Consider the following 12555-nt stretch of genomic DNA (forward strand, 5'->3'; position numbering starts at 1 on the left):
GTGGGGGTAGTGGTGGTGGTGGTGGGGCTGAGTGGGGTGGTGGTGGGGCTGGGAGGGGTGGTGGTGGGGCTGGGTGGGGTGGTGGTGGGGCTGGGTGGGGTGTTGGTGGGGCTGGGTGGGGTGGTGGTGGGGCTGGGTGGGGTGGTGGTGGTGGGGCTGGGTGAGGGAGGAGGCAGACGGCAGTGTTGCAATGTCAACTGAAATGCGCTCCGAGCGACCTCTCGTCGCGGGTGGGGGGTGGGGGGTTGTGGGTGGAGGGTGGGGGGTGGGGGGTGGGGGGTGGGGGGTGGGGGTGATGTTGAAGCCACTGGCAGGCGATGCCCATCCCCAAAACCCGAGCCCACGCCCTTGGCCGCTGTCGTCACGAAACCCTAACTGGTGGAGGGCGGGGGGGGACACGGTGGCTAGGAGATGTTAACTACCTCGCCTACACTATACACTACACTATACACTACTATACACTACACTATACACTACACTATACACTACACTATACACTACACTCTAAACTACTATACATTACACTATACACTACTATACACTACACTACTATACACTACACTATACACTACACTATACACTACACTCTAAACTACTATACACTACACTATACACTACTATACACTACACTACTATACACTACACTATACACTACACTATACACTACTATACACTACACTACTTTACACTACACTATACACTACACTATACACTACACTACTATACACTACACTATACACTACACTACTATACACTACACTATACACTACACTATACACTACACTACTATACACTACACTATACACTACACTCTAAACTACTATACATTACACTATACACTACACTACTATACACTACACTATACACTACTATACACTACACTATACACTACACTATACACTACATTATACACTACACTATACACTACATTATGCATTACACTATACACTACGCGATTCACTACACTATAAACCCGACTATATACACTACACTATACACTACACTACACACTACTATACACTACACTAAACATTACACTATACACTATACATTACTATACACTACACTATACACTACACTATACACTACATTATACACTACACTATACACTACATTATACACTACACTATACACTACTATACACTACACTAAACACTACACTATACACTACACACTACACTAGTATACACTACACTATACACTACACTATACACTACTATACACTACACTAAACACTACACTATACACTACACAATACACTAGTATACACTACACTATACTATACACTAGACTATACACTACACTACTATACGCTACACTATACACTGCACTATACACTACATTATACATTACACTATACACTACGCGATTCACTACACAATAAACCCGACTATATACACTACACTATACACTACACTATACACTACACTACACACTACTATACACTACACTAAACACTACACTATACACTACACTATACACTACACTACTATACACTACACTATACACTACACTATACACTACACTACTATACACTACACTATACACTACACTCTAAACTACTATACACTACACTATACACTACACTATACACTACTATACACTACACTATACACTACACTATACACTACATTATACACTACACTATACACTACATTATACACTACACTATACACTACGCGATTCACTACACGATAAACCCGACTATATACACTACACTATACACTATACACTACACTATACACTACACTATACACTACATTATACACTACACTATACACTACATTATACACTACACTATACACTACGCGATTCACTACACTATAAACCCGACTATATACACTACACTATACACTACACTATACACTTCACTATACACTACTATACACTACACTAAACACTACACTATACACTACACTCCTATACACTACACTATACACTACACTATACACTACCCTACTATACACTGCACTATACACTACACTATACACTACTATACACTACACTATACATTACTATACACTACACTATACACTACACTATACACTACATTATACACTACACTATACACTTCGCGATTCACTACACTATACACAACACTATACACTACACTATACACTACACTACACACTACTATACACTACACTAAACACTACAGTATACACTATACATTACTATACACTACACTATACACTACACTATACACTACACTATACACTACATTATACACTACACTATACACTACATTATACACTACACTATACACTTCGCGATTCACTACAGTATAAACCCGACTATATACACTACACTATGCACTACACTATACACTTCACTATACACTACACTATACACTACACTATACACTACACACTACTATACACTACACTAAACACTACTATACACTACACTAAACAATACACTATACACTACACTATACACTACACTATACACTACACTACATACTACTATACACTACACTATACACTACACTATGCACTACACTATACACTACACTATACACTACACTATGCACTACACTATACACTGCACTATACACTACACTTCTATACACTACACGACTATACACTACACTATGCACTACACTACACTATACACTACACACTACACTATACATTACACTACACACTACACTATACACTACACTATACACTACACACTACTATACACTACACTATACACTACTATACACTACACTATACACTACACTAAACACTACACTAAACACTACACTATACACCACACTATACACTACACTATACTAGTAGCGAATTGGTGCGTTGTTTATGTCACAAACCTTACTGGCTGTGTCGGGTGGTGGAGGGCTACGACACAACGCGATCTAACCACCCAACAACTTTTATTATGAACTAGCTTAACGACGCGGCTTCACCCGCAGGCACACTGCGTGACGTCAGCAGGCACACTGCGTGACGTCAGCAGGCACACTGCGTGACGTCAACAGGCACCCTGCGTGAGGCTGTCACATGCGGGTGACATCACAGGTGTGACGTCACCGCTCACTTGCCGTGCAAAATATATGCATTAATGCGCCCCCCAGCCCCCCAAAAAATACAAAAGTCTATTTTTATACGTTTTGCATTGTGTACAGTCTGGAAGCTACCCACATTCCAAATATCAAGTTTGTTGCATGTCGGGAAGTATGCTAAACATCCTCTTTGGTTTTATTCGGTGAAGTCACAATAAAAGAAACAATGAAAACACGACGTTTCGGCCACAACACAAGTGGCCTTCTTCAGGTGAAGGCACAGAACCGTCGGGACCGACAGCGCTTCAATGAACGCTGCTAAGATTCGCAGCGTCTTTTTTAAAGCTCGGTGGAAGGAGTAGAGCGCCTTGACAAAGGGAGTTTACATATCAAACAGGAGAATTTCGCTTTAAAATAGCCGTGTTAAAGTGTTGACACAGTAGGGTGTCAAAGTCAGAGATTAAAGATCGGCAAGAATGTGCTGTAAGGTGGGAGTAGAAAAAACGGGAAATAGAAAGATCGGAAGGAATATCCCTGGTATACCATCACTTTGAATTGCAGTTAGAAATTAGTTGACGTTAGGTATGATTTAAAACGTCTTTCCAGTCGTATGCTAAACATTTCGAACAGACACACACATTCACAAATTTCCCTTTTATGTACTGTACTAGCTGTACTACCCGGCTTCGCCCGGGACTCGGATTCACCACGCCCGGCCGCCTTTGTCTCCCCAGTGGCGATGTTCACACAGCAGAGCAGTTACTCGTTTGAGGCCGAGTCGACCTAGGGGAGGCCCAGGTCCGGTAAAAATTAATCGTCACCGGTGGTGGCCGTGAGCGGGAATCGAACTCGGGTCGCCGGGTTCGTAGCGCAGCGTAGCGCTAAGCACTACACTGCAACGCGTTACGCTTCCACACACACAGACAGACACACACACAGAAACACCTAGACACACACACATTGACACACACACATAGACACACACAGACACAGCGCTAAGCACTACACTACAATGCGTTACGCTTCCACACACACACAGACAGACACACACACACAGACACACCTAGACACACACACACATAGACACACACACATAGACACACACACACACACAGACATCGCGCGAACCACTACACTACAATGCGTTACGCTTCCACACACACAGACACATACACACCTAGACACACACACATAGACACACACACATAGACACACACAGACGTCGCGCTAACCACTACACTACAACGCGTTACGCTTTCACACACACACAGACACACACACAGACACACCTAGACACACGCACATAGACACACACACTGACACACACACACATAGACACACAGAGACATCGCGCGAACCACTACACTACAATGCGTTACGCTTCCACACACACACAGACACGTACACACCTAGACACACACACATAGACACACACACACATAGACACACACAGACATCGCGCTAACCACTACACTACAATGCGTTACGCTTCCACACACACACAGACAGACACACACACACACCTAGACACACACACAAAGACACACACACACATAGACACACACACATAGACACACACTCACATAGACAGACACATACACAGCGTGCTAACCACTACACTACAATGCGTTACGCTTCCACATGCGCGGGTCACGTGACAGATTTGACGTCACAGCTCACTTTACCGTGCAAAAAAAATCATTATTGAGCTCCCCCCCCCAAAAAAAAATAACCAAAAGTGTATTTTTATAATTGTTGCATGGTGTACAGTCTGGAAAGTACCCACATGGCAAATTTCAAGTTTGTTGCATGTCGGGAAGTACGCTAAACATTTTGAACAGACGCACTTAATCACAACTTTGCCTTTTATATATATACAGTAAGTAGTGGCCTTATTGACGTCGGAGACTGTCCGTTAGAGGCAACACGTGTTTATTACAGACGCTTCAATTACAGCGGCGAATCTGATACTTGAAGAGGTAACGGCCTCTTCGCCCCGTACTCTACAGAGGGAAACGTTCCCCGAGCCTTAGCCCACGCTTAGCTCCCTCCTTCCCGCTATCCTGGTCCTCTCTCGGGAGGCTATCTGACCTAGGCCCAGCTTCGGCGTAGGTCCCGATCACCAGCCCCACGGGTCCGGCCCTACCACAGAAGGACATCGGCCCTCAGCGGCTCTGATGCCGTACCCCCCTGGCTTGCTTTGCCCGGCCCTCGGAAGGGTCAGCGGGCCAAAGGAGTTCCAGGGGTTCTGGCCAGTCGGTCTTCTTTCTTCAACTGGCTCTTCATCTTGCTTGAGTCGAACTGAACTCTCGGCTCTCCGGCTCCCACCTCCTTTTATACTGTCCTCACCAGGGTGGTGGCCGTAGCGGACGTGGTTGTGGCCACCGCCCTACAAACGCGCGTCACCCTCCCGTAACGCCTCTACACACGTATATATATATGGAGATGTAGATAATATTCGTCGCAAAAGACTGCGTGTTAAACTAATCTCCATGTGCTCCATCTCGCTCCCTTCTACCCCGTGGGTGGACTAATCTCCATCTGCTCCATTTCGCTCCCTTCTACACCGTGTGTGGACTAATCTCCATCTGCTCCATCTCGCTCCCTTCTACACCGTGTGTGGACTAATCTCCATCTGTTCCATCTCACTCCCTTCTACACGGTGTGTGGACTAATCTCCATCTGTTCCATCTCGCTCCCTTCTACACCGTGTGTGGACTAATCTCCATCTGCTCCATCTCGCTCCCTTCTACACCGTGTGTGGACTAATCTCCATCTGTTCCATCTCACTCCCTTCTACACGGTGTGTGGACTAATCTCCATCTGTTCCATCTCGCTCCCTTCTACACCGTGTGTGGACTAATCTCCATCTGCTCCATCTCGCTCCCTTCTACACCGTGTGTGGACTAATCTCCATCTGCTCCATCTCGCTCCCTTCTACACCGTGTCTGGACTCATCTCCATCTGTTCCATCTCACTCCATTCTACACCGTGTGTGGACTAATCTCCATCTGTTCCATCTCACTCCATTCTACCCGTGGGTGGACTAATCTACATCTGTTCCATCTTGCTCCCTTCTACACCGTGTGTGGACTAATCTCCATCTGTTCCATCTCACTTCATTCTACCCGTGTGTGTACTAATCTCCATCTGTTCCATCTCACTCCCTTCTACACCGTGGGTGGACTAATCTCCATCTGTTCCATCTCACTCCCTTCTACACCGTGGGTGGACTAATCTCCATCTGTTCCATCTCACTCCCTTCTACCCCGTGTGTGGACTAATCTCCATCTGTTCCATCTCACTCCCTTCTACACCGTGGGTGGACTAATCTCCATCTGTTCTATCCCACTCACTTCTACCCGTGTGTGGACTAATCTCCATCTGTTCCATCTCGCTCCCTTCTACAGCGTGTGTGGACTAATCTCCATCTGTTCCAACTCACTCCCTTCTACACCGTGGGTGGACTAATCTCCATCTGTTTCATCCCACTCACTTCTACACCATATGTGGACTAATCTCCATCTGTTCCATCTCACTCCCTTCGACCCCGTGTGTGGACTAATCTGCATCTGTTCCATCTCACTCCCTTCTACCCCGTGTGTGGACTAATCTCCATCTGTTTCATCTCACTCCATTCTACACAGTATGTGGACTAATCTCCATCTGTTCCATCTCACTCCATTCTACACCGTATGTGGACTAATCTCCATCTGTTCCATCTCACTCCCTTCTACCCCGTGTGTGGACTAATCTGCATCTGTTCCATCTCACTCCCTTCGACCCCGTGAGTGGACTAATCTCCATCTGTTCCATCTCACTCCCTTCTACCCCGTACGTGGACTAATCTCCATCTGTTCCATCTCACTCCCTTACACCCGTGTGTGGACTAATCTCCATCTGTTTCATCTCACTCCATTCTACACCGTATGTGGACTAATCTCCATCTGTTCCATCTCACTCCCTTCTACCAGTGTGTGGACTAATCTCCATCTGTTCCATCTCACTCCCTTCGACCCCGTGAGTGGACTAATCTCCATCTGTTCCATCTCACTCCCTTCTACCCCGTACGTGGACTAATCTCCATCTGTTCCATCTCACTCCCTTCTACCCCGTGAGTGGACTAATCTCCATCTGTTCCATCTCACTCCCTTCTACCCCGTACGTGGACTAATCTCCATCTGTTCCATCTCACTCCCTTCTACCACTGTGTGGACTAATCTCCATCTGTTCCATCTCACTCCCTTCTACCACTGTGTGGACTAATCTCCATCTCTTCCTCTCACTCCCTTCTACCCCGTACGTGGACTAATCTCCATCTGTTCCATCTCACTCCCTTACACCCGTGGGTGGGTGTCGAGGAGGAGCAGTACCCCCTGGCTCTGCCGGGAAGACGGCGGTACTCAGTTAGAGATGTTTTACTCCACCCGTTCCGTCTATACGGGGATAGAGTGTTTCTCCCTCGCTCCCCAGCGCGGCTTTCCTCCGGTACCTCAGGTTTCCTTCCGTGACGTACAGAGGGGCAGGGGAGGGACGGGAAGGGGTGGAGGGGCGAGGGGAGGGAATGAGTAGTGGAGAGATACATCATAGGTAAAAACGAGTCTTGGTTAATCATGCTGCCAGCTATGACTTCAAAGTTTGGTCGTACATGTTATGTATATATCGTTTATTATTAAATTTGAATCACAGTTCCAATGATCACCGTTACATTGTTTTTATCGCTTTATTTTGGTGATTTCGAAAACGTTTTGGTTTAGCCATATTTGTTTGTTGTGCTACAGAGTTAGACTGATAACTTTCATATAAATTGTCTTATGGTTGTTATTGTTTGACTTGCATCCCACTGGGATTTTTGCACACAGCGCTGATACACGGTGTTTTTTTTCTGGAAGACTTTGCTGTTTTTTCCTGAATGTTTCTGTTTGCGCAGAGTCACTTGAAGATGTTTCCTTGTTCATGTTTTTGTTTGTTGCGATTGCACCCGAGTCAAGGGCCGCATGGCTCACAGGGCTACACAGTACGTAATAAATGAAAGTGAAATGAAACTGAATTAAATGGCTCTTTATTAAACAACTCTGGGAGTAGCAACTCCCCCCCCAAAAAAATCAAATCCGGTACCTTTCAGGAGTAACCGCAGAAACTCTCTCTCTCTCTCTCGATATCCAAACCTTCCCGCAATCTCGCCAATCATCATCACCAGCGTTAAACAGCAGCAGCAGCAGCGGTAGCAGCAGCACCTTGATCAGCATCAGTAGCAACATCGTGGTCAGCAGCAGCAGCAGAACGATCGACTTTGACAGAATCGGCGTTTTAATACACACGGCACTCAATCGGCAACATGAGCACCCACGTAGCCACCACCACCAGCACCAACGCCGCCACCACCACCACCAACACCGCCACCGCCACCACTATCATCACCAGTACCAATATCCCAGAGACGTCACCGCGGCGTCCGTGCCAGGCCAGCTAACACTTTGAGGCCATCACGTCAAGTGTCGAATGCTCGCCGCTGACCGGAGGTCACGGGACAGACCCAGCAGGTGCCATGGGTTGTGGCTGCCTGAGATGACCGGGAGATGCAACCACCGGCTGTATGTACCCCACCCCCCTCCTACTGTGCCACCACCACCATCACCACCACCACCACCGCCGCCGCCACCAAATTTGCATCGTCGTCACGCAGCGCTTTCAGGTTCTGCTGCTGCCCGTCTGGAACGCTCTCTTCCCTTCCGATGTTAGGAAACCAGTGGGAGCCGTGATGCACGTTTACATCAGGATCATCATCTAACAAACTCACTTTGTTAGGACTGATTTTTTTTGTGTGTTAAGTTTGCCCATTCTGCCCACGCACCGCCTCCGATTGGCGCGGTTGGCTACGTACGGTGCGAAAGAAGTTAAACGAACATACACATTGCCTATGGACTAATACTACCCATAGACTAACACTGCCCATAGACTCAACAATACCCATAGACTCACACTGCCCATAGACTCAACACTACCCATAGACTAACACTGCCCATAGACTCAACACTACCCACATAATCAACACGACCCATAGACTCAACACTACCCATAGAGGAACACTACCCATCGACTCAACATTGCCCATTGACTAACTTTGCCCATAGACTAACATTTTCCATAAACTGACATTGACCATAGACTACCATTGCCCATAGACTAACATTGCCCATATACTTGCATTGCCCATAGACTAACATTGCCCATAGACTATCATTGCCCATAGACTAACATTGCCCGTAGACTAACATTGCCATAGACTAACATTGCTCATACACTATCATTGCCCATAGACTATCATTGCAAATAGACTATCATTGCACATAGACTATCATTGCACATAGACTAACACTGCACATAGACTAACATTGCACATAGACTAACATTGCACATAGACTAACATTGTCCATAGACTATCATTGCACATAGACTAACATTGCCCGTAGACTAATATTGCTCATAGACTAACATTGCCCTTAGACTAACATTGCCCATAGACTAACATTGCACATAGACTATCATTGCCCATAGACTATCATTGCCCATAGATTATCATTGCCCTTAGACTAACATTGCTCACATGCTAACTTTGCTCGATGATGATGTATGTACGTTGCACTTCTTTTGCACAGTGCATAGCCAACCGTGATAATCGGAGGTGCGGGGTGATGATGGTGGTGGTGGTGATGTCTTAATGATGATGTTGATAGCGTTAATCCATAGGGGTCTGCAGAAGACCTGCTGTGCTTTCTGTGCAATGATAGTGTTGATGTGGTGATGGTGTTGATGGTGATGTTGATGGTGGTGTTGATAGTGATGATGTTGATGGTGATGATGTTGATGGTGATGATGTTGATGGTGATGATGTTGATGGTGATGATGTTGATGGTGATGATGTTGATGGTGGTGTTGATGGTGATGATGTTGATGGTGATGATGTTGATGGTGATGATGTTGATGGTGATGATGTTGATGGTCATGGTGATGATGTTGATGGTGGTCTATCTGGAGGAGTGCGGAGACAGAGGGCGGTATCCTCTGCGCAACGGTGACGGTGATGTTGATGATGGTGATGATGTTGGTGATGATGTTGATGATGTTGGTGATGTTGGTGATGATGTTGATGATGGTGTTGATGATGTTGATGGTGTTGTTGGTGGTCTATCTGGACGAGTGGGGAGACAGGGGCCGGTATCCTCTGCGCAACGGTGACGATGATGTTGATGATGGTGATGATGTTGGTGATGATGTTGATGATGTTGATGATGTTGATGGTGTTGTTGGTGGTCTATCTGGACGAGTGGGGAGACAGGGGCAGGTATCCTCTGCGCAACGGTGACAGTGATGTTGATGATGGTGATGATGTTGGTGATGATGTTGGTGATGTTGGTGATGATGATGTTGATGATGTTGATGATGTTGATGGTGTTGTTGGTGGTCTATCTGGACGAGTGGGGAGACAGGGGCCGGTATCCTCTGCACAACGGTGACGATGATGTTGATGATGGTGATGATGGTGAGGATGTTGGTGATGTTGGTGATGATGTTGATGATGTTGATGATGTTGATGGTGTTGTTGGTGGTCTATCTGGACGAGTGGGGAGACAGGGGCCGGTATCCTCTGCGCAAGGATCGCTTTTTGCGGTAGACGAGGGCGACCGCCACAATGAAGGCGGCGGCGATGACGGCGATCGGAGTCACGAACTGCGACACGGCCACTGTGGTGCGGGGAGAGAGACAAGTGCACATCGTCACCATCGCATCGTCATCATCACAGCCACCATCGCATCATCGTCATCATCGTCACCGTCACCATCAACATCATCACTGCTGTCGTCAACATCATCATAATCGCTATCACTCTCAACATCGTCACTATCGATATCATCATCACTATCAACATAATCCCTCACCATCACCATCATCAACATCATCGTCATCTTCACCGCCACCACCAACAACGACCGCCATTCACCACTAACCGGCGGTGACATCGCCGCGGCCCCGAGGCCACGCAAAGTGTCGAAGGCTCTCCGCTGACAGGAGGCCACGGGGCAGACCCAGGTGCCATGGGTTTACTGACCGAGATGACCGCCAGAGGTTTGGCACCTCTGCTGCCAGGTCATAAGCACACTACCCAGGTACGGAAACGTCTCCACTCTCTCCACAACTGCCCCCATCACTCGTGGGAAGTTGTGACGGGTGGAGTGTTTGATGACAAAACACCCAGGCGGGCGCTTGGTTTCGGTGGGGCTGATGGTAAGGCCCCAACTCTTAGTGGCACGCTCCGGGTTCAGCAGCAACAGCAGAACCTCTCAGAATGAGCAGCAATCGCTACATCATCGGCATACGTAACGTGGTTTACCAATGGGGAGCCATTCCTTGACCACACCCGTGCATCATTCAGCCTCCCATTGTATCTGTACCAGATAGAAATTCCACTGGTAAAGTCATTGAAATCTTCTCAAACTGCGTGGTCAAAGATTATGTTAAATAGTGTAGCGGCCAGAGGACATCCCTGTCGCACCCAAAGGTGAACTGGGGATGGCTCTGACTCATGGCCACGCAACTTTACCTCGGCCTGCCCACCATCATGAAAGCCCTTAATGATCGTGAGCAGATAGTCAAGGACTCCGAAAGCATGAAGAACTGCCCACAGCCCTGGCCTGTTGATGGACTCATAGGCCTTGACCAGGTCAGTAAAGCAGAGATGTAAGTCCCTTTGAAATTCCCTATACCTCTGCTGTCGCAGACAAACAGAATTTGGCGTCTGTGCAGGATATTTGGGGCTCCGTAAGCCTCTCCTCAGCGTGCCTGTCAAGGCGATGTTGAATAATCCTTGCCAGGACCGTTCCCGGCACACTGAGGAGTGAGATGCCTCTGTAGTTGTTACAGTCTGTGCGGTCCCCCTCCTTAAAGAGGGGGACCACCAAGGCATCCCTCCAATCCTGCGCAAACCCATCCAGTGGTCTAGACAATTGTGATGATGTCACATTCGACAGTCTGCACATAAACGTCACCATCCCTCAGCAGTTCGCTTTGGAAATCATCTCTGCCCGGCGCTTTTCCTCGTCTCAGACTCTGGATCGCCTTTAGTAATTCCTCAACCGAAGGCACCTCAACCAGCCACTCACAGGGTTTGGGTACTTTCGCCAATATTTGAGGCACTGCAGCCCCAGCAGGGTCGTCCCCACATTGCCCCACGATCTTGTCCGAGCTGAGGGAATTCTCCCTTCCCCCAAAATCTCACAGAAATGCTCCGAAAACCTGCAGACCTGTTTCTGGGGGGTCGAAGATTGGATGGCTGTTCTTTCCCTTGAGGATGGTGTTAGGGGAGGTGCTGCAAGTTAATTATTTGATGTGAATTAAACAGTGATTTGTGATTTTGGGCTGCTGAGGCAGACTCTATCTCGTCAGAAACTCGCGCCCACCACCCATCCTTGCAGTGTCACACAGCTCTGCGATTCTCCGAAAGAAGGCTGCGGTAAGCCTCCTAATTTCCCGAAGTGGGATGTTGAATA

General features: G+C 47.2%; 1 protein-coding gene across 1 annotated transcript in view; it reads right to left on the minus strand.

Moving 5' to 3' along the window:
* Nucleotides 1–8053: 8053 nt before the first annotated feature.
* The window catches only part of LOC116958660 (IgGFc-binding protein-like), a 93844-nt gene continuing 89342 nt past the window's right edge, over nucleotides 8054–12555 (minus strand). Inside the window, exon 33 of the mRNA XM_076057297.1 lies at nucleotides 8054–10752. Within this exon, the coding sequence (XP_075913412.1) occupies nucleotides 10619–10752 (134 nt within the window). The 3' untranslated portion in view covers nucleotides 8054–10618. The remainder of the gene's footprint in view (nucleotides 10753–12555) is intronic.

Source organism: Petromyzon marinus, chromosome 80 (genome assembly GCF_048934315.1).
Source record: "Petromyzon marinus isolate PM22_M1 ecotype Great Lakes invasive population chromosome 80, UKy_Petmar_22M1.pri1.0, whole genome shotgun sequence".
NCBI classification, from domain to species: domain Eukaryota; kingdom Metazoa; phylum Chordata; class Hyperoartia; order Petromyzontiformes; family Petromyzontidae; genus Petromyzon; species Petromyzon marinus.